At 42.4% G+C, this 23,050-nt stretch overlaps 1 protein-coding gene across 1 annotated transcript in view; it reads left to right on the top strand.

Moving 5' to 3' along the window:
• GALNT9 (polypeptide N-acetylgalactosaminyltransferase 9) overlaps window positions 1-23,050 on the top strand; it is a 796,816-nt gene that overhangs the window by 508,010 nt on the left and 265,756 nt on the right. Inside the window, exon 6 of the mRNA XM_078667888.1 lies at window positions 6,139-6,256. Within this exon, the coding sequence (XP_078524014.1) occupies window positions 6,139-6,256 (118 nt within the window). The remainder of the gene's footprint in view (window positions 1-6,138; window positions 6,257-23,050) is intronic.

Genomic DNA, 23,050 nt, shown 5'->3' with positions numbered 1-23,050 from the left:
GGGCGGTTGGACTCACTTTTAGCTCGAACGGCTGAATGAATTTCCACAAAACTTGGCAAAATTGTAGGGACTGGTAGCCCGATGTGCCTTTGCTATGTCTCAGGATATATGCTCCAGTGGTTTTTACGAAAATTAACTTTGAAAAATATATATTGGGCTACATTGGGCTATATATATGTTAGAGCCCAAATGTAGCCCAATGTAGCCCAATGTAGCCCAAAGATGGCCACCAGAGACAAAAAAAAACAAATGTAGCCTAAATATCAGCCAGATGTAGCCCAACTATAGCCCAGTGACAGAATGTCCCAGAGTGTTCTAAAGAACAACTAGAGCGCTAACAGTCTTACTTATGACAAAAGTATGGCACACCTGAAGTCATCTTGATTGGAATAAAGTGTTAACACTTAAAACATTTAATTTGCAAAGGAACAAAATGAGGGGGTTCATTTTGCCATAGAAATTATGATTAGTGCTGAAGAAAGAAAAATTAGGGCACATTTTGAGTGACTTCTCAAATCCTCTTATATTTCATTAAAAAAATTCTGATATGCAGTCTCCCAAGATGGCCACCAGAGACAAAAGAGCCCAAATGTAGCCCAAATATCAGCCAGATGTAGCCCAACTATAGCCCAATGACAGAATGTCCCAGAGTGTTCTAAAGAACAACTAGAACGCTAACAGTCTTACTTATGACAAAAGTATGGCACACCTGAAGTCATCTTGATTGGAATAAAGTGGTAACACTTAATACATTTAATTTGAAAAGGAAAAAAATGAGGGGTTTCATTTTGCCATAGAAATGTTATATGTATATATATATATATATATATATATATATATATATATATATATATATATATATATATATATATATATATATATATATATATATATATATATATATATATATATATATATATATATATATATATATATATTACCTGCTGGCGGTCACCAGTAGGTATATATAGTTAGGATTTTTTTGAATAGGGATTTCTGAAAATTCTATGTTGAATAACTTTGGCGTTGATGGACGGAATTGGCTGAAATTTTCAGGAAAATGGCACATTTTGTTTCTGAGCGTCCCCTGAAAGTTTGGGGGGGTTTCGTCAAGCGGGGGCCAAGAAAAAAGGGGGGTCCAAAACGTGTTTTTAACATTGAGTTTTCTATAGGGCGGTTGGACTCACTTTTAGCTCGAACGGCTGAATGGATTTCTATGAAACTTGGCAAAATTGTAGAGACTGTTTGCCCGATGTGCCTTTGCTAGGTCTCAAGATATGTGCTCCAGTGGATTTTGAGAAATTAACGTAAAAAAAAATATATATATCTGTGACAGCGTCCCGGTTAGCGCCCCGGTTCACGTACGAACTTCGCGAGGAGAAGCGGATTGGCTCTCCGGTGACTGTCAACATTCTAAACAGTCCGGAGCAGCCGCCATCTTGTCTCTCGGTAGGATCGAGAGACAAGAGGTGGAAATAAACGAAGGGGGAAATGAATGAAAGGGGGCAAGGTAGACCCCTCCTGACACCCTAGGATTGATGTGGGGGCTATTAAAGGGCCCCGCGGGGCAAAAAAATAAAATAATTTTTTTTTCGATTTTTCGTGGTGGAAGCGCTACCCGGTACGCGAACCGGGTAGCTCACCGGTAGCGTAACGGGAGTCCGCCATCTTGTGTTTCGGACGAATTTAGTCACAAGATGGAGGATAAACAATGTTGGGAATAGGTATAAGGGGGCACGGAAGACATATCCTGACCCCCTAGGTTTTCTGAGGGTGGCTGAGGTTAGCGCCCGGTCCGCGCACCGGGTAGCGTTCCAGAAAGCGTAACAAGGGGAAAACCAAGGGAAATATTAAAATAATATTTTAGAGTGCTTTGAGGTAGGGTAGCTCTGAATAGAGCTGTTGTGTTGTGTGGGTGATGTAAATACCAGCATGTAGGTACAAATGAAATTCAATGTACACCGTCTCCTCTGTAGATATTTTGTATATTCTAATATGGGTTATTTAAATGTAAATGTGTGGAAAAGCACTTCATGCTTTAAAGCAATTGTATTTTTGAACTGATTGTTCTTTCCTCTTAGTCCTCCTCTTTGTTTTTTTTTCCCCACACTCTTCTTCAGCATGATAGTTGATAAATTCGTTCCCTCAAAAAATGTATATACATAAAAAAATTATATTAAATACATATAAAATATATTTTTCCTTTAAAAGAAGAATACATTTTACAGCTTTTGATATTTGCTATTAAAAAACCATTGAAATTCACTGAAAAAACCATAGGTTATAGACCATATATAGTTAGGAATTAGCATTTACAAAACCTTGAAAATTCACTGAAAAAACCATAGGTTATAGACCATATATAGTTAGGAATTAGCATTTACAAAACCTTATTTTACTCACACAAAACCATTGAAATTCGCATATATAGTTAGTTGCACTAACTATATACCGCGCACCCGCAATCCACTGCTGATCATGTCACATATTACATCATTCATGACATGGTCAGTGACATCACTGATGACATCTCAAATGATGTCACTGATGACATCACTGATGACAACATCCAGTGACTGTATGTTTCTGTAAAGTTAAAATATGTCTTACATATTGAAGAATGAGTGGATGTATAAGTGTCTGGATGAAGGATTTAGTAGGTGCATGACTGACTGTATGAGTGAGTGATTAAATGTGTCTCACTGAGTGCGTGGGTTAGTGACTAAACTGTCTTAATTTGTGCATCATTATGTCTGTTGTTCTGTAAACTGCTGCATGTGTTGATCAGTAGCTATATGAGTAACTATATGGGTTATTGATTGGTTGCCCAAGTATTTGTATGGGAGACTGAGTGTGTGTGTGGGTGGCTGGGAGGTGTATGACTCTGTGCGTAGATGTGTGAGCAGTTGATTCACTAGATGTATGGGTTCAAAAGTGCATGTGGAAACAGCTGTATGGGCGGTTGACTGTGTGCATGAGTGTATTGGTGAGTGAATGGATATCTCAGTGCTACATGTCAAAGTAAGTACATATGTAAAACACAGTACATGTGAGAGTTGACATATATAAATAACTGTGCATAAGAGCCAGTGAATGTGTGAGTGGCTGTATGGATCATTGTGAACTTGTATCAGGGATTGTATAAGAGAGTAAATATGTGTTAGTATATGTTTGAATAAGTAAGGTGTGTATAACTGTATAGTTGAGGAAATTGAGGTGTGATTGATTCTTTGCATGACTGACTAGGTGTGTGAGTAACTCCATGGATGAGTGACAGTCTGTGAGTGTCTGTTTACACTGAGTGTATCTAAGGTTATATTAGAGTCTGAAGAGGTTCATCGTATTATCACATGAATGATGTCATCAGTGATGTGATCAGTAATGTCAAATGAGATGTCATCAGTGATGTCATCAGTGATGTCATTTGAGATGTCATCAGTGATGTCATCATTGTTGTCATCAGTGATGTCATTTGAGATGTCATCAGTGATGTCATCAGTGATGTCATTTGAGATGTCATCAGTGATGTCATCAGTGATGTCATTTGAGATGTCATCAGTGATGTCATCAGTGATGTCACTGACCATGTCATGAATGATGTAATATGTGACATGATCAGCAGTGGATTGCGGGTGCGCGATATATAGTTAGTGCAACTAACTATATATGCGAATTTCAATGGTTTTGTGTGAGTAAAATAAGGTTTTGTAAATGCTAATTCCTAACTATATATGGTCTATAACCTATGGTTTTTTCAGTGAATATATATATATATATATATATATATATATATATATATATATATATAGCAAATTCACTCAGAATTACATTTTAACTGTGATTAGGCTTGGACATTTATATATTACATATTTACAGACCAGGAAATTCTTGCCATTGTTCAACCAGGTGTTCAGGTGGTGTTGCACTCAGAGGTGGTGGTCTTGGGAATGGAGGGATCCCCGAGTTAAAGATGGCCATAGGGGCAGATGTCAAGCCTGGCCGGAGGTCATAGGTCCAAACCCCGCCAGTCACTAGTGAGGCTCCCTTCATGGCCAGCATTAGATCTGTTGGGTGGAAAGCCATGTCATGTTTTGTTATGTATGTCCAGGGTACACAGGGCATGAGCCTTAGAACTGCTGAGGGAAGGCCTGACTCTGCTGTAGGGCCAGGCTCCAGTGTGGGCTAGTGTAGGCTCCTATCAGGAAAGACCTAGAGATGTTGAGTGGAAAGACGTGGTCAGGTCATTTCAGGGACACTGGTGGGCACTCTAGGCTCTTTAGCTGGCAAGACTGGGAGATACCAGGTGGAGACCAAATGCCTTCTGGGCAACATAGGTCGAAGCCCTACTGATTGTCTGGACTATGGGAGGCGCAACTCGGCCAACTTAATTTAAAAAAACTGGTCTGGAAAAACATAAAACTATCCTCTCTACTTGAGGACAAGGCAGCCTTCTCGAAAAGAGCTCACGCTTGCATGACCGTTACTCCTACAAATCGCTCACCCCACAAACATATTTCAATCAGCCCTACCCTAGGGTGACAAAAATGAATTTCCAAGGTACAGACTGGGGATGCTTCCATGTACCCAACATTTACCATCATGGTTGAGGACCAAAGGCCAAGCTGCCTGCAGACTGTGTAACAACAAGAATGGTGACATTCTGCACGTAATTTGCCTATGTGAAGAACTGCATCAAGCACGGTCTCAACTTTTAAAAGACTCATTTAACCAGAAAGGGATCCTCACCAGAAGGCAAGCAGTGCTGGCCTGCTTTAACCCGGCGAACATTCAATTAAATTGCAGACTGGTAAAATATCTGAGGACGGCCGAACAAAAAAACACAGCTAAAGTTTGCTCTCAAAGCCCGACTGTGTGAAACAGCCACTGGAAGTAGACAAGGAGCAATGGCGGGAACTTAATTGTAACAAGTAGAGACAATCTTGCCAGGATATCTGAGCATGCGTGATCCATTGAGAGTTCTAAATACCGTAATTCGATCATGTTTTATTACAATGTAGTTTTTATTCTAATTCTTAAAATGTTTTTAACCACGTTATACGAATTTTGTAGTGCTACTTTTGCAATGGTTTTAATTAACTATGCTAACAAACTTAAACTTGTTATGCAAACTTACTGATGGCGAATCTAGACCGATTGGATGTTGCACCTTGAAGTTCCAGGGTGGAGATTGAACTGTGCTACATTGTTCTAGTGTCTATTGGTGCACACAAGATTCACTAGCTGGGAGGACTAGGGTTTACTGGTTGGAAGCTTTTAAGCATGCTGTTGAATATAGACTTGACTCCCACTGGTAGCTCATTGAACAGCATTTCTAGGGTTTGCTGGGTGGAAGGCCTGGGTTCTGATGTGGACTTAGACCCAGACCATACTGGCATTATATAGAGTTATTGGGCAGAAAGCTATGGCCATGTAAGCCCAGGCACCGCTGTTAGACCCCCAAGGGTCATTGGCTGTCAAGACTAGGGGTTACTGGGTAGACCCCCATGGCACTGGGGGTAACAAAGTTTCATGCCCCACTGGCAGCAAGGCTAGGATCACTGAATGACAAGGCTTGGAGCAGTAAGAGCCATGGCCATGTAAGTCTAGGTGCCACTGGTGTACACTCTGGGCTCTTGAGGTGGCAATGCTAGAGCCTATAGAGTAGACCTTCATAGACTGACTAGGCAGCCCAGGTTCAAGTCCTACTAGAGGCAAGACGAGGATGTAGCCTTATGGCTAGAACGGTCAAAGTCGAAGCTGGGGAACCGGGGTTGAGTCTCAGCAATGACGCTCAACATCCTGTGATTCTGGGCAAATCACTTTACCTCCCCGTGCCTAACAAAAATTAATGTGTTCTTGTGTAACGAAACTGGTGCTATGTAAAGTGCTCTGATAGCCAGTATCTTCGGGTCTAGTTCGCACTATATAAAACTCTAAAACAAAAAAAAATTGTGCTTTGGCGGCTACGTACGTCCAGTTTCCATTATTGCTTCATTTTATTAGGTTTTTGTTTGGTCCACCTCTCTCGATGCCTCTCGTTCCTCCTTCTCCTACGCTACAGTCTCAATACCAAGAAATCTGGTGTCTTCCTGAAAGTAGCATCACCTTGCCGACATAATGTTCCTTTCTTCCCCTTAGGACGCCCGCGATGATTGGCTGCTCCTTCATAGTGGACCGACAGTACTTTGGGGACATTGGGCTGCTAGACCCAGGCATGGAGGTGTATGGGGGAGAGAACATCGAGCTGGGCATGAGGGTAAGTGGCACATTCATGATGTGATGAAATGGCGACTGGTGAGGGCATCTGTCACTTTATATACATGACACGTGTGACGGGCAGACGGATACCATAGATTGTGTTGCCTGGTTTTATTATCGTGGAACAGAAATGTGTTGGAAGAGAATCGAAAATTCTTCCTAAATATTTTTAATTTGTTGCATACGTATGATGTATAAGTGCAAGCCTGAGATTCTGCACACCGCCCTGCCTATGTGCCCTTGGTCTTTGGACTAAAAGATGTCATCAAATTGAAAGCATCTCTCCAGTTCCAACTTTGCTTGTCTTTGACCTCTCAGCTGAGACTTTAATTAGAAGGGTTCAGGTTGGTGTCACATGTGATATGTTTATATGTATGTATGTTTGTATGTATGCATGTAGAGTTGAGTGCTTGTATAGTGTCATCCAGCCATAAAGCAATGTCAGGCTGTGCATGAAGGGTACACATCGTTGTTGTGGGGTAAATGCATGATGGTAGTTCTATCTTGTTCTACTTCCTGAAGTCGATGAGTGACAGCTATTGGTTTGTGCTGGCAAAAGTAAACATCTTCTCTTTGTGAATGGGTTTGAGGCCACCAGACCCATTTGCCTGATTCCACTGAATAGGCACAGAGTGGTAATGACCTGCGCTCCAGTGACCTCGACCAGTGACCTTGAGGTTAGAGCTCTGATGGTGTGACGTCACCTCGAGCCAGCCAAACCAGCTCTTGCTTGAAGGCTGTATTCATCAGCTCCCACAATGGTGTGTCGAACCTACTTTTCAGGGATACTCTTATAATGTCTAAGGGATGGCTCTGTATGCACTGAGTCGACTTTTGTTTACATCTAGACAAACTGACGAGTTCATAATATCGTTTTTGCAGGTGTAGTTTTTGCATGTATAGGGAATACAAATATCTATCAGTCAAAAATTGCTTTAACGCCAACCTGAAAAAAAGTCTAACCTGAAAATATGTAAATAAATGCCGAATAAGGCTATATATTGGCCAGCCCAGACCCCATTGCTCAAGGAAGAGATGGTTAAAAACCCCACAGGCTTTTTTGATTAGGGTGTGAGATAATTACTGGGGTTCAGAATCAGCTTCTCTCAAAAAAGGATCGCCCTGCCCAAAGCATGCCTAAGGGATGAGATAGGGCGTGGCCAATCTTGTAATGCAACAGAGCTGCAACTTACGCAGAGGAAGTGTGTCACAAAAAAGTTGTGTTGTGAGGATACACATGTGTTATGACATCACACAATAATCCAAGTGGGCTTATCCAGTGGGATATAATTTTGCTGCTGGGTATGCAACACTCCCGAATGATCAACTTTCAGAAAGAGTGATTTTCCAGCTTTGATCTGTCTTCTGTATGTATATAAATATGCTATTGATAGTATTGCTTGACTTTAAGAATGACATAGTACAGTGGTTCTTAACCTGTGGACTTCTTTGGGCCACAACTGAATCATTACTGTAACCCAAGGCCCCCCCTGAATCATTAGTCGAATCCAGGGGCCCCCAATGAGTCCTTACTGCAAGCTGGTGACCCCTAATGAGTCTTTACTGTAAGCCGGTGACCCCTAATGAGTCTTCACTGCAAGCCGGTGACCCCTAATGAGTCTTTACTATAACCCAATGACCTCTAATGAGTCTTTACTATAACCCAATGACCCCTAATGAGTCTTAACTGCAAGCCGGTGACCCCTAATGAATCTTTACTTTAAACCAGTGATCCCTAATGAGTCTTTACTGTAAGCCGGTGATCCCTAATGAGTCTTAACTGCAAGCCGGGGACCCCTAATGAGTCTTTACTTTAAGCCGGTGATCCCTAATGAGTCTTTACTGTAAGCCGGTGACCCCTAATGAGTCTTTACTTTAAGCCGGTGACCCCTAATGAGTCTTTACTTTAATCCGGTGACCCCTAATGAGTCTTTACTTTAAGCCGGTGATCCCTAATGAGTCTTTACTTTAAGACGGTGATCCCTAATGAGTCTTAACTGCAAGCCGGTGACCCCTAATGAGTCTTTACTGTAAGCCGGTGACCCCTAATGAGTCTTTACTTTAAGCCGGTGACCCCTAATGAGTCTTTACTTTAAGCCGGTGACCCCTAATGAGTCTTTGCTATAACCCAATGACCCCTAATGAGTCTTTACTTTAAGCTGGTGATCCCTAATGAGTCTTAACTGCAAGCCGGTGACCCCTAATGAGTCTTTACTTTAAGCCGGTGACCCCTAATGAGTCTTTACTTTAAGCCGGTGACCCCTAATGAGTCTTTACTTTAAGCCGGTGATCCCTAATGAGTCTTTACTGCAAGCCGGTGACCCCTAATGAGTCTTTACTATTACCCAATGACCCCTAATGAGTCTGTACTTTAAGCCGGTGACCCCTAAAGAGTCTTTATTTTAAGCCGGTGATCCCTAATGAGTCTTTACTGTAAGCCAGTTACCTTTAATGAGTCTTTACTATAACCCAATGACCCCTAATGAGTCTTTACTTTAAGCAGGTGATCCCTAATGAGTCTTTACTGCAAGCCGGTGACCCCTAATGAGTCTTTACTATAACCCAATGACCCCTAATGAGTCTTTACTATAACCCAATGACCCCTAATGAGTCTTTACTGTAAGCCGGTGATCCCTAATGAGTCTTAACTGCAAGCCGGTGACCCCTAATGAGTCTTTACTTTAAGCAGGTGATCCCTAATGAGTCTTTACTGCAAGCCGGTGACCCCTAATGAGTCTTTACTATAACCCAATGAACCCTAATGAGTCTTTACTATAACCCAATGACCCCTAATGAGTCTTTACTGTAAGCTGGTGATCTCTAATGAGTCTTAACTGCAAGCCGGTGACCCCTAATGAGTCTTTACTTTAAGCCGGTGATCCCTAATGAGTCTTTACTGTAAGCCGGTGACCGCTAATGAGTCTTTACTTTAAGCCGGTGACCCCTAATGAGTCTTTACTTTAAGCCGGTGACCCCTAATGAGTCTTTACTTTAAGTCTTTACTTTAAGCCGGTGACCCCTAATGAGTCTTTACTTTAAGCCGGTGATCCCTAATGAGTCTTTACTTTAAGCCGGTGATCCCTAATGAGTCTTTACTGCAAGCCGGTGACCCCTAATGAGTCTTTACTATTACCCAATGACCCCTAATGAGTGTTTACTGTAATGAGTCTTTACTTTAAGCCGGTAATCCATAATGAGTCTTTACTTTAAGCCGGTGATCCCTAATGAGTCTTAACTGCAAGCCGGTGATCCCTAATGAGTCTTTACTATAACCAATGACCCCTACTGAGTCTTTACTGTAAGCCGATGACCCCTAACAAGATTTTACTGTAAGCTGTGGACCCTAATGAGTCTTTACTGTAAGCCGATGACCCCTAATGAGTCTTTACTGTAAGCTGATGACCCCTAATGAGTCTTTATTGCAAGCCAGTGACTCCTAATGAGTCTTTAATGCGAGCTGGTGACCCCTAATGAGTCTTTACAGTAAGCTGGTGACCCCTAATGAGTCATTATTAGAAGCTGGGGACCCCTAATGAGTCATTATTAGAAGCTGGGGACCCCTGCCTAAGCATTTCAATGATTTGAAACTTAAAACAACACATACAAATTACAGAAACAAGCATTCATCAAAAAAATACATAAATGATGAAATAGTCACAATCAAATATATAAAAAGAACAAACAATTTTAATGGGAAGATTGGAGCTTTTCTAAACTTAATTGAGGGCACTCATCGTCCATACTAAATTCTGGTTCACACACTTAGACCACTCCCACAAATCAGTCTGAAGATACTAACGTCATTTTTACTCTCCAATTTCAAATTCCTTCGCATTTACAGAGCGTTTAAAATTTTTCATTTTTACATTTTACTTCTTTGTATACACTTTATCAATTTGTTAGTATTATTTATTTTTCTTAGTAGTAGCCAATCCCTTGAGTAGGCTTTGTGGACCCCCAACGATCGCCGGATCACAGGATAAGAACCACTGGCATGATATAACAATGATTGTGGAATGAATCACATTGTATAATGAACAAATGACTGAATACTTTAATGATAATTATGGCTTGATAACATGATGGAGAATCATTCACAGGCACAGTAGGCTAAAGTGAGAATCATTCACAGGCACAGTAGGATAAAGTGAGAATCATTAACATGCTTAGTAGGCTAAAGTGAGAATCATTCACAGGCACAGTAGGCTAATGTGAGAATCATTCACAGGCACAGTAGGCTAATGTGAGAATCATTCACATGCTTAGTAGGCTAAAGTGAGAATCATTCACAGGCACAGTAGGCTAATGTGAGAATCATTCACAGGCACAGTATGCTAATGTGAGAATCATTCACAGGCACAGTAGGCTAAAGTGAGAATCATTCACAGGCTTAGTAGGCTAAAGTGAGAATCATTCACAGGCACAGTAGGCTAAAGTGAGAATCATTCACAGGCTTAGTAGGCTAAAGTGAGAATCATTCACAGGCACAGTAGGCTAAAGTGAGAATCATTCACAGGCTTAGTAGGTTAAAGTGAAAGAACCAGTCATAGTCGGTAAGGAGAAAGTACTTTTCCATTGTAATAGGGATTTTATGACACATTTGGGATTTTTTCTTACCTATCCTGTCTTCCGTACCAATGTCATTATGTTCCAACCTGTTAAAGTGATCTGCTTTGGTGGCCTTCTTCAGGGCAACACATATTACAGCACTGTTCAAAGTACAATATCTCCTTGAAATGTGGTGAATTTCTTTGAGTGTGGTCTTCCAAATGAAATTCCTGGAGATAAAAAAATGGGTCATCGTAACAAATGTTTATCATCTGTGAGCGTAGGTGTTGGGTTTTGCTTCGACATGTTTCAGTTCATGCTTTCAAAGTGAAGGATTCTTGGGGCATATTACCAACGATTAGCGATATTTAACGCTAACGAGGCTTAGCAACGAATTTTTTAACGCTAAGCATCGCCGGAAATTATCGCAGAGATAACTTGCTATTAGCAAGGTTTATCTCAGAAGTGATAAAAATCCTCGCGCTAACTGCCAAATGAGAGATTATCACTGGAAAACCAACGATAATCTCTCGAAGTTTTGAGTTAGCTTGATGATAGGGGCTCACAAACTTAGCCATGATATCCACCTTCCATTGGATATCATGGCTAAGTCAGGAAAATAGCAGGTGTAAAAAAAGCAGTGCTAACCGCGGTTAGCACTGCTTTTTTTATCACTAACCGGGTTAGCGAAATCCTTGATAATAGAAGAAATGTCGCTTAACAACATTTCTCCTATTATTTTTCTCTGGAACGCCCCCTTTGCATCTCATTAGAGATGCAAGGGGAAGCGAAGAGAAAAAGGGTGCTAACATGCGAATTTGCGTGTTAGCACCCTGTTGCTGATAGGGAGATCATTTTATCTCCGCTTTCTTGGCTTTTAAAGCCAAAAAAGCGGAGATAAATCCCTTGATAATATGCCCCAAGATGTGTTGAGATGTGTTTTTTCTGTGCCTGGTGCTACCAGCCAGGTATGTGTGACTGTGAAGGTCAGTCAGAGGAGGAGAAGGCGGAGCAGGACGCTACCCTGCTTCTGATGTGGCATCTAGACATCAATGTACCGTCCTCTGTATGTTATTACTATGAAAGGAGCTACCTGCTTGAACACCGGAGTCCAGCATGTGCGTGTCGTGCGACCTTACAGTACTATGGAAACTATAACATGATGGAATGCTGGGGCTCTCTTAACCTTTTACGGTGGCAGAAGAACAGTCTGCACTAGAGATAGGATGCACATGAGGAATCCATGGGTACTGCATGTGAAAATGGAAAGAAATAAAAGTGCAGGTTGCCTTTACACAAGGAACCACTGGATGTAGAAGAATTATGGGTGGGACAGGAAGTGCCTTCATGACAGTTGTGTCGTCAGAATGGGAACATGTGTTGTGACATCACATAATAATGGGGCGGGTGCTTGGCGCTTTGAGAAGAGGAGCACCGCCTGCATTATGACGTCACACAATCATTGGCTCAGAGAAGTGACATCACAGTCGACTTGAATACTGAAATTGTATCTTATTGAATCCACTGAGGGGAGTGAACGTTAAGCAGAGGGAAAGAATCGTTGGGAAAGTAAGTCGTCGAGTGAGGAAATGTTAGCAGGGAGTGTGAAAAAATTTACATTAAAGTAGCATAGCACACACGCATATATATATATATAGGGCAATTTGTTTTCCATAAAATTCACGGCGGCCCGTGCCGTGGGGATTGAGCACCATTTTCATAAAGGAATGAAAAGGCTGTGGGATGGAACTTTTGCCAAAACCACGAGGCACGTCGCTCCCATGCACAAAGAGGAAGCCTGCATCTCTGCATCCCGTCCTACTAAGGATTTAAATGGACTTAAATTTGACTCTTGAAATATTGTACCCACTAAAGGTCAGTCACTTGTACTCACCATAGGACTATAAGTCCCAGCATGCAATCGGGCTGAATGTTGCCACGCCCACTAATTAATGCGAGAAAAGTAATAAAGAAAATACAATGGTGAGCCCACAGTGTTTCAGAGTCTGCCTAAGAAGAAGAGGCGTGATGCCTCGAAACGCGTCGGCTTTGTCACAGAATTAAGGGGCACAGAGAGGCGAGCTGCAGCGAGGCTGACACAACAGAGAGCGCCGTTGAGTGCCCTCCCGTTGCTGAAGGGCAATTTGTTTTCCATAAAATTCACGGCGGCCCGTGCCGTGGGGATTGAGCACCATTTTCATAAAGGAATGAAAAGGCTGTGGGATGGAACTTTTGCCAAAACCACGAGGCACGTCGCTCCCATGCACAAAGAGGAAGCCTGCATCTCTGCATCCCGTCCTACTAAGGATTTAAATGGACTTAAATTTGACTCTTGAAATATTGTACCCACTAAAGGTCAGTCACTTGTACTCACCATAGGACTATAAGTCCCAGCATGCAATCGGGCTGAATGTTGCCACGCCCACTAATTAATGCGAGAAAAGTAATAAAGAAAATACAATGGTGAGCCCACAGTGTTTCAGAGTCTGCCTAAGAAGAAGAGGCGTGATGCCTCGAAACGCGTCGGCTTTGTCACAGAATTAAGGGGCACAGAGAGGCGAGCTGCAGCGAGGCTGACACAACAGAGAGCGCCGTTGAGTGCCCTCCCGTTGCTGAAGGGCAATTTGTTTTCCATATATATATATATATATATATATACAATCTCATGAAATACTGTCACCTGTGACCTCAGACCAGGCAGTCACAATGTTCCCTCGTGCCATAAAAAAATAGTGCAACGTCTTACTTCATCTGTTATACACTGTTGCTTACCGCTTACATAGGCCAACCCGGGAGGATGAAATGCTGAGTCTTTAAATCTGTGATCCCTCTGCAAGGGGCACTCGACCTACCGAGCTACATTACTTAAAAGGGTCACCTAAGTCTTTAGATTCTTGGAAAATCGCCCCTCTGCCATTCCTGAGCTATCTCTGGCGCCTTAAAATCTTTGATGCTTCAGGCTGGTGCAAACACAGGTGCCTCGAAGTATCTGCCCGCCTTCAGTGCGCTGCGGAGATCAGGCACCGAGGACTTGGCTGCATCAAATGAAATTGAATGTTCCTTCCCAGGGGCAGCTCGTTGAGGTTACTTCCAAAAGTGCTAGATTGCAAATCACTGGTTACTTGGCAACGCAACAAAGCCTTATTCCTGAAATACAAGTCATCCTGAATGCATTACGGATAATTGCAAACTACCCTAAAGTAATTATATCATTCTCAGAGAACTCCTAAGAGAAATATTATGTCACGTGATTCGATATTGTACAAAAAACAATGCTGCAAGTCTTTATGGAGGGAAAACGTTTATTAAAACCCTAGAATCATATTTTAATTCAGGATGTAATATTTGCCTAGCTAGCAGCAGGATACCTACTCGGCGCACCGAGTGAAACATAAGCGATATGTTTAATACTCCAATCCTGTCAGGTTTTAATATTTTTAACATGCTTAAAACTAAGCCTGGGCGGTAAATTTCGGTCTGCTCGTGGAATTTGCGGAATTTGGGTAACTTCGTGTTCCACGGAGAACGCAAAATTGCCCAAAATTCTACGTTCTGCAACTTTGCAAAATCTTTTGTTTGTTCGCGATCTCAAAATGCGTGTTTGCGAGATATTTCCCCCCAGCACGCAAACAGTAATTGCGAACAGGAAAAAAGCATCGCGAACAAGCAATTCCGCGTGTTCACGGAATTTCTGCGTGTTATCGGAGATTTTTTACCGTTTTGCAGAGATTTGCGTAACGCGATTACGCAAATTACGCCCACCCCTACTTAAAACGATTGCCAGATCCGTAACAGATTTTCCAGGTAACAACATGACATAATATTTCCTTGATTATATCAAAATTAGAAATATTTCAAAAGTCAGTGACCATTCTGAAAGTCTGGTAGAATTGAGACCCTTGAATGTTGGTGTATGATGTAATTAGCATACTACGTTTTGGGAAAAATCATGAATTGGATTACTGTTGCCTTAAGCAATGGAATCATTTGCATTAAGAGAAACTGAAGAAAGACTGGGCTGGTCTAAGGCAAATGAATCTCAGTTTCTGTATCGACCTGTGTGATTTATCTACCACTCGTTGAGGCGCTGGCGGCTTTACAGGCCTCAAACATCTCTATGAATGTCAACGACCAACAAGCCACTTGCTTTGCAAATGGATGACTTAAACGTTAAAGCCCGGTTTATAGCCCGGCCTCCTAATGCAGCGGTTTATAGCGCGTCTTTCCTATCTGGTCGATGCTGTTTATCATGAGAGGAGTCATTTTGTCTCACACAGGCAGGCGTTTGAGACTATTGGTTGGGTTTTCTCAGATAATGCTTTGAGATAGAAGATCAGTAAGTATGTAAAATTTGGGTAAAGCCTACCAGTTAGGGTGGTGGCCAAGATACTGACTGCTGGAAAAACCAAGAACCCTGTCGCGACGTAACTGTGGGTGGATCATTTTGCATCCTGTGGTACCAGTAAAACCGAGTGTGAAATTATAGGGGTTTATATGTTATACCAGACAAACCACCTACGGAATGGGGAGTAACATGCGCACAACCGGTGTTACCGCTATGATTTCAATATTGCACACCATAATTCTGGGTCTTTTTTGGAGAGGACGAACCTAAACTTGCTTCTTTCTAGTTGGGGGAAGTAGTAACCCCAGTACTAGTATCTGGAGTGGTCTGTTTGAACCCTGGAGACCTTCTCTTGTCCAATGACGGATGTGGTCTTGGCATGTGACGATATTTGTCTCAGTCCTCATTCTATTGGAACGTGGAATTGGCGTGCCATTGGCTTGCATTTGGAAGTGCACCTAGTAGTCTTGCACCACTTATACCTATGGGAGAGAGAGGTGTCTGTCGAGTTTATCAAGTGTGTAGATAGTGTTGGGAAGGGACTCTTCCTGCAGAGAGCTAAACCAACACTGGCGGATTTGACACTGATCTTGTAATCTGCTCATTCATTGGTTTAAAGGCAGAGAAGTCAACCCAAGCAGTGGAGGAAGGATAAAGTAAAGTCCACATTTGTAAAGCGCACAATCACCCGTAAGGGTCTCTAGGCGCTGGGGGCCGTCGGGAAGATTAAGCGAGCTATTGCCCAGAGTCACATGGTGCTGGGCTAACCTGCCGCCGGAGCCGGGGATCGAACCGTGGTCCCCAGATTCCAGCGTCAGTCGCCCTGGCCGCGGCGCCACACCTCTCCCACCCAATGATGGTTGATTATGGCAACGTTTTTGAGTTCAAATACACAAAAAGTGATTGAAAGAACGCTTGGAAAAAGCCTAACCACCACCAGTCCCTCAGAGTAACATTCCAATCCATCGTTTTTTGCTCACCATGCAATCTCAGATTAGAACCAACCAAACGCAACTCAGTCCAAACTGCCAAGCCAGGTCCTCTCCGAATTATATTACAAGCAACCCAGAACGAGTGTTGGCATAATTAAACTTCTTCAGCTGGGTGCAGCTTGGTTCCAGTGGTACAGTGAGCACAGGGCACACATCTGGGCATAGCCATGGCCACTCAGGCCATTACATCAAACACACAAAAAGGTAATGACACGTATGTTTATAAATTCTCTAATCGCTAAGGGTAGAATTCTAATGCATAGTTTTGTTGCCCACCATGCCACCTCTAATTAGACCCAACCATATGCAAATACGCCTTGGCCTTCTTAATGGCAACACATAGTACAACACTGTTTGAAGTACAATATCTACTTTAAATGTTGTCAATGTCTTTGAGTGTGGTCTTTTTATTTAAATTAGTGGAGAGAAAAAAATGGGTAATTGTAACAAATGCTTATCACCTGTGGTCCTGTTCCAATAAGAATTATTTAGAATGGTTTTGTCGAGTTTGGTAATATTCTATAATAAGACTAGTATTACATATTTACAGTATTGATGAGTGTAAAGGTGTTCACCAACCTTTTGGGTTTGTAAGGACAATGTAATTTGACCTGTTTAGAAAGTTGGCAATGAGTCCATTGAGGTGGGCTCTGTACGCCCCTCCGATGGCGGACATCTCTTCCTACATCTCTTGCGCACAGCCTTATCAGTCTAAAATTATGATCCATGTTACGGTAATTCACTGTTTCTATAAGTCTTTCCATAGCTTGCTGTTGAGGTCCCCATGAATGCTTTGGGCACACAATTTGGTTGTCTTGTTTTGCAGGGGACTTGCATGCCCAGCTGAATTTAGATGTTGGGTTAGATAGCTAGTACATTCTGGTTTTCATTGTCAGGCCGGTTGTATTATAAATTACCCAAAAATCTGCCTGGCTGTCTCACCCGGGTGTGCTTTATGTCAGGTCTGCAGGAGATGCAACAATTGTTTTTGACAGGTAGGACGATGGTTGAATGGTTGCACCAGGCAGTTGTATCTCTGTGTGTGATTGAATAGAAGGGTCAGGAGTATGGTGTGTTATGTATGTTTGGCTGCTAAGAGTTTGTCCAACCTTAGTGTGTTAATTTTTCAAAGAGTATATTTGTAGTCCGTGTTGTGTATGCCCGTGTTGGAATCGCCAAGTACAAGAGTTTTTCCCGGTAAATGTTGACCAAGATCTGGGATTCGATCCATTAATCTGATCGTTGCATCCCGGGGTTGGTCTAAAGACGGGACTGCATGTCTCAGAGTCAGCCCGCAGGCATTGTTTATGGGGGGACACTGTGTGATCTGGTGGATGTTGGGGGACAGAGGGGCTTTGGTTGGAACAACCCTCTTCTTGCACCTTTTGACTTGGTGTAAGACCACTTTGAGTGAGGGCAACTTGTCGTTGATGGTTTGTTTCATGTTAGTTGTGTGGTTTCTGTGTCCATGGGGGATACCTGTTCTGCAGAGTTTGCGCCCCAATTATCTCAGAAGATCTTCCAATGGAGGGATCGGTTCATAAGGGTGTGGGTGAAAAAGAGGAAGCAAATATTGGATTTACTGTAAGAACTCTACTTGTAGGCTTGAGCCACTGTGAGCCACCCCATTTCCCACCACCCCTGGCCAATGGTCGCTGCCCGCACGGGCACACACAGCTCACGCCCCGCTAGAGTGCTACCAGCCCCTCTATTACGCTCTTCCTTGCTATCAATAGGGCTTTTGGGCTGAAAAGACAGCATCAGAGCTCAGTTGGTTGAAGCACTTGCTGCAAACGACAGAGTATAAACTACAGATGGCAGATTGGATCCCCAACACTGCCTTTCGGTATCTCAAGCAGGGCACAAGTACTAAAAAAAAGAAGTGGGGGGACGCTGACGTCACGACAGGAAGTGATGTCACAAAAGGTGGCTTGCACTCAGTTGCAGTTTATAGTTATCGAGCTAGCGGTAAAATAAGCGGGGGGACGCCGTCCACCTGCGTGGTACCCCGACTCAAGCCCTTAAATACATTTTATTCAAGGTTGATACATTTCGTCTGATTGACTTGTGAAGTGCTTTTTGTACATGCACTTTGATATTGTATCAATGAATATAGCTATAAGACTAAGGATAATGAAATATACTTATAATGAGAACAGCATTATTTCGTTATTTCAGGCAATAAAGAAAAACGCGAAAAGTCGCTTGGCATAATTTACAATCAGCGATTACTGACGTCACGCTTAATGCGCACCCAGGGAGCCATCTTACCTGTTTCAGCTGTCAAATGAAAATAGCTAGGCGTGAAAATGTATATTCTTTGCCGCTGAATAAAACAAGTTCAAAGGTTAATTGCAGGGAGACAGTGAGAATAATTTCAACACAGAAGCGCCCTTCACTGCCGTGCCAAAGGACGTCTTAGCAGCAACGATACCTCCGCTCTGACAAGGACGGAAGTATCTGCTAAAACTCCTTCCGGCATTTGAAAAAGAAATGCTTTCTTTTAATGCCAGCCCACAACGCAATTTCTTTTTCCCACTACATTCTAGGGGACAAGGAGTTTAACAAAACAGCATGAGTTTCATTCAAGGCTTTTTTCAAGGCGCTGCATTGTGAGTAGATTCAAAAGGCGACGCATTCAGCAGATATGTTTTAAATGAAAGATGCTATTAAACATCTTAGTTGTGTGTGAAAGAAAAACGACTGCAGTATTTTTTTATAACATTGAAACTTGGATGGTTTGTTTAAAGGAAGTCTTTTTAATCGCAAGAGATGGAGAAGCTTCTGGATATTACATCAAGGTCTTACTGGCATCCTTTGTGTTTTATCATGTGTTATAAATACATGAAAGCGCTATGGAGCTTGCTGCCGCTGTACTTGGGAGGGTAGGACACTATCCTGTCTTTCTTTTATATTGTATGTAAGACCTGACTTCCTTGGTGTGGTATCAATCTTAATAAAAACACCAAATGTATTCTTAGTATTATATGAGATAAAGTACACCCTACTGCATATTATAAGGCTATATTGGAAGTCAACTTGGAGTCAGATCTGCAGCTTCTGACGTCCATGTGTGCTGAAATGCAGCCTGCGCCTTCATTTCAGTGTCGTGATCTGAAGCCGAGCGCATGGCAGGCGAGGAGTGCCCGATTTCCACTTGAATGAGATATATCGTCTGCCTGCTTTCTTCCCCTCCTTGAGAAGGCAGGGGCTTCTGTGACTAATTGCTCTGGTGATTCTGTTCTACAAACACAGCGAAATGAGATCAGCTGAGTGCTACAGTAAAATATCCCCCTGCTAAGGGGAAATGGATGTTGTGCTGACACAGGCGCTTTCAATCCATCTCTGAGAAAAGGCGCCCTTGGAACAGGGTTGGGTTTTTGGCTGCCAGGGAGGCAGGACATTCCTGGGACAAAAAGCATCGCTGTCTGGGCAGCCAGACGGGGTTTGGCCTATAGCATGACTATGAGATTACTGAAAAAATCAATCCTGCTAAAAGGCTGGAGGAGTTGGAGCAGAATCAGTCATATGCAGGGCCACTGGAATAATGTGATTGTGCGCCCGCTGCAAATTTCATATAATCATTGATTTACCGCATTTGCCACATAACCCATCGTCTGCTGCATAATCTGCAGTTTTTAACAAGAAACATGTTTTCTAGCTTTGGCGGTTCAAAAGTTACTAAAAACACAGCGACACTTGTTGCAGCGCAGTGGAAGGCACTTTGCTAAGGTTGACTGGTCACCTTTCTGTTGCTTATTGTTAAATGTGTTTACTAAACTGGCACTAATGAGGTGCAACCAATGCCCAGACAGTGTTAATAAGTGTAAAAAGGACAAAATAAAGAAGAAATTCTATCAAAAAATATGCCGCATTACATCACATAATTTGCCTTTTCTTGCTTCATAATCTGCTCTACCCTACCGCTTAATTTGACACTTCCTTGCCACTTAATTCGGGAAATAACCTTTACAACGCAACTTTTACAACGCACTACCATTACCACAAAACTTTTACAAAGCAACATCCATTACATAGCATGCAATTACAATGCAACCATTACAACACATGACACTACAACGCATACCATTACAACGCATGTCATTACAACGCAGTCATTACAATGCATACCATTACAACACATACCATTACCATCCAACACTTACCCTACTGTTGCACCCCCTAGAGTTAGAATAGTAATTTTTACCCCTACGCTATCCCATACTTACCATACATGCAATGTAATGTTATGCGTTGTAATGGTATGCGTTGTAAAGGTAGTATGCGTTGTAATGGGATGCTTTGTAAAGGTAGTTTTAAAAAAAATTGTTGTAATGGCATGCGTTGTAATAGAATGCGTTGTAATGGATGTTGCGTTGTAATAGAATGCGTTGTAATGGATGTTGAGTTGTAAAAAATGCATTGTAAAGTGTGCGTTGTAAAAGTATGCGTTGTAACGTCATACAACCTTTTAATGACACTGGCTCCTGGGATAGTCTTACAGTTTTTTTTATAGGCCACCCCCTCCAAAACTCGACTGGTTCCCTAGTACTCCCAAGAATTACTCAGAGAACAAAGTAGTGCTTGCTTGCTCAGGGCGCTATGCAGAAAGAGGATAAAGACAGCATTAAAAGCTTTCATTGTATGCAGCAGAAAGATTGAAACCTCAGCTCATGGAGGCCAGTTGCTGTTTTAGGTGAGCTTGTCCGTCCGTGGTTGTCGCGTTCTGTTTAAAAACTCCACAGGTGTTGTTGTTCCTTAAGGTATGTGGGTCAATCCAGATGTATCAGAAAAAGAAATGCATGTTCCACTAAGCTGTGTCTCTGCACAATAAAAACGATATAAAAAGAAAGCGCTGCAAGAATTGCATTCTGGATACTGGGTTATCAAAGTCTGCTGAATCTGCAGCTAGCGCCTGGATAACCTCTCGGGTGACAAGCAGCACTCTACAAATGCAACTTCATGGGTTGATTGAACGCTTCTTAATGACTGCACAGGCCCAGTGAGGTGAGAACAATGGGCTCCTGTGAGGAATGCCGCAAGGAATGAGCTTAGACAGCGCAAAATGTCTTCGGTGGAAAGCTTGAATTTATCTCAGCCACAAGCAATTGTTCTGGGTCACATTCCAATCTGTCGTTTTTAGCTTTTCTGTGATATTAGATCCAGAGAGCGGCCATATGCAAATCAGCCCTGGTCCTGCTTGAATAAGAGCAGTTCAGCCATAACTGCCAGGCCCAATCTGGACATGAGCAGAGTCGTTAGTGGGCTACATCTTGAGTCCTGTGGCACAACAAGCACCTGGCCCACGTCTAGGCAGACCAGGAGCACATCTGGAGAGCAATTAACAGCAGGAATGAGATGTTACCAGAAAGCACTGAGCACTGCTGCAGCCAGGCTGCAGAAAGTACAGTTCAACGCACTGAATGCATTAATAGACACCTTGCAGTATGTGTTTCAGAACTTAAACAATGAAACTCTCCCTGCCAAGAAGGATTGTGTTAACGAGACTTCAGTTATTCAAGTTTTACCAAGTTACCTCACAGTCCCAAGGCGCACCCAATAGGCTCAGTGCTTCCTCTGTTCCGGGTTTGCAACCAATCAGTAGTAACATCATTGATAAGACTAGTTCCTCTTATACCACCACTAAATTCAATGTGATACCACAGGGAACATGGGCAAACCCCCTTGAAAATCAATGAAACACAGGAAAGGTAAAGTCGCTGAGAAATAAGGAAGAAAATAGTATAGGCAACAAAGAGAAACAGATGCAGGTGACAGAGGTGACTTTTTAATGTCTAGATTCAAAAGGCGTGCCCCACTTGAATATCAAAAGTCATAATAGTGATAGGACTCAATGTCGAGGAAAGAATATCAAAAATAAAATATTTGCAGTCATGTGAGTCTAGATTTTCTTTACCGAACTCCACATATATGCACCTACAAGGTACGTATATCTTCATGGTTCAATGATGTGAAGTTAGGAACAGTAAATCTATCATTCTCTTAAACAGATTAATGATAGAGAGGAGCAGACGAAGAGGCTGTGACTGGTTTTGAGCGATCATTATAAATTGTTAGATGCTCTGAGTGATGAGAATGAAGACCTTGAAAACAAGACAACATTGAATAATTTAGGAATGTTTGGCACATCAGAAGGAAAAGAGGAGAAGACAGCACAACGTTTCTATGTGAGCTGTTTCCTAATTACGAGTTGATCAGACATATATCAAGGATGCACCAGATCAGGTTGTTTTATTTTGATAATAATAGAACACAGGCAGAAAAGGAGACGGGGAGTAGAGAGTGGTTATTCCAGTGGATTTTACACATTAGTCTCTTTGATGACAGAGATGATTTGAAGGGTAAATAAATGGTCACTATATGCAAAAAAGGAAGTATATGATGTTTTATGTATCTATCTCTGGCTCGAGAAACACTTAATTTATGACCTGCACATTGTTATCATCTTTTTTCTGGACAGAGTCCTGATTTCTCAATGTTAAAGAATTGTTGCCATGTGTTGGTTGCACAACTGGCCCATAGGGACCTCTACCTACCAGATGACCAACTTACCTGAAGTGACAGGCCAGCTCACCCATGTATTATGTGCCACACACAGGCATGAAGGGCAGTCCTGCTGAAGGGCTCACATTTTTAAGTCCCACTTGGCAGTCGACTGGCACATCCCATCCCCACATACCGCTTACGGGACACAGGCCCACGGCGTAACAGAAGTGCTGCTCATGCTTTCATCTCCCGACCGCTGTATAGCTCAAGGTTATGGAGCACTCTGGAATATGAGCAAATGTCAGCACACTCAGCTCGACCATCCATCTCTGCCATTTGATTACCGTCGGAACCTATGAATAAATTAGCCCTGGCAGGTGCTGTAAATTGTGCCACGTAC

This window comes from Lissotriton helveticus, chromosome 11 (genome assembly GCF_964261635.1).
Source record: "Lissotriton helveticus chromosome 11, aLisHel1.1, whole genome shotgun sequence".
Taxonomy (NCBI): domain Eukaryota; kingdom Metazoa; phylum Chordata; class Amphibia; order Caudata; family Salamandridae; genus Lissotriton; species Lissotriton helveticus.
This window is presented reverse-complemented; position numbering and strand designations above follow the sequence as displayed.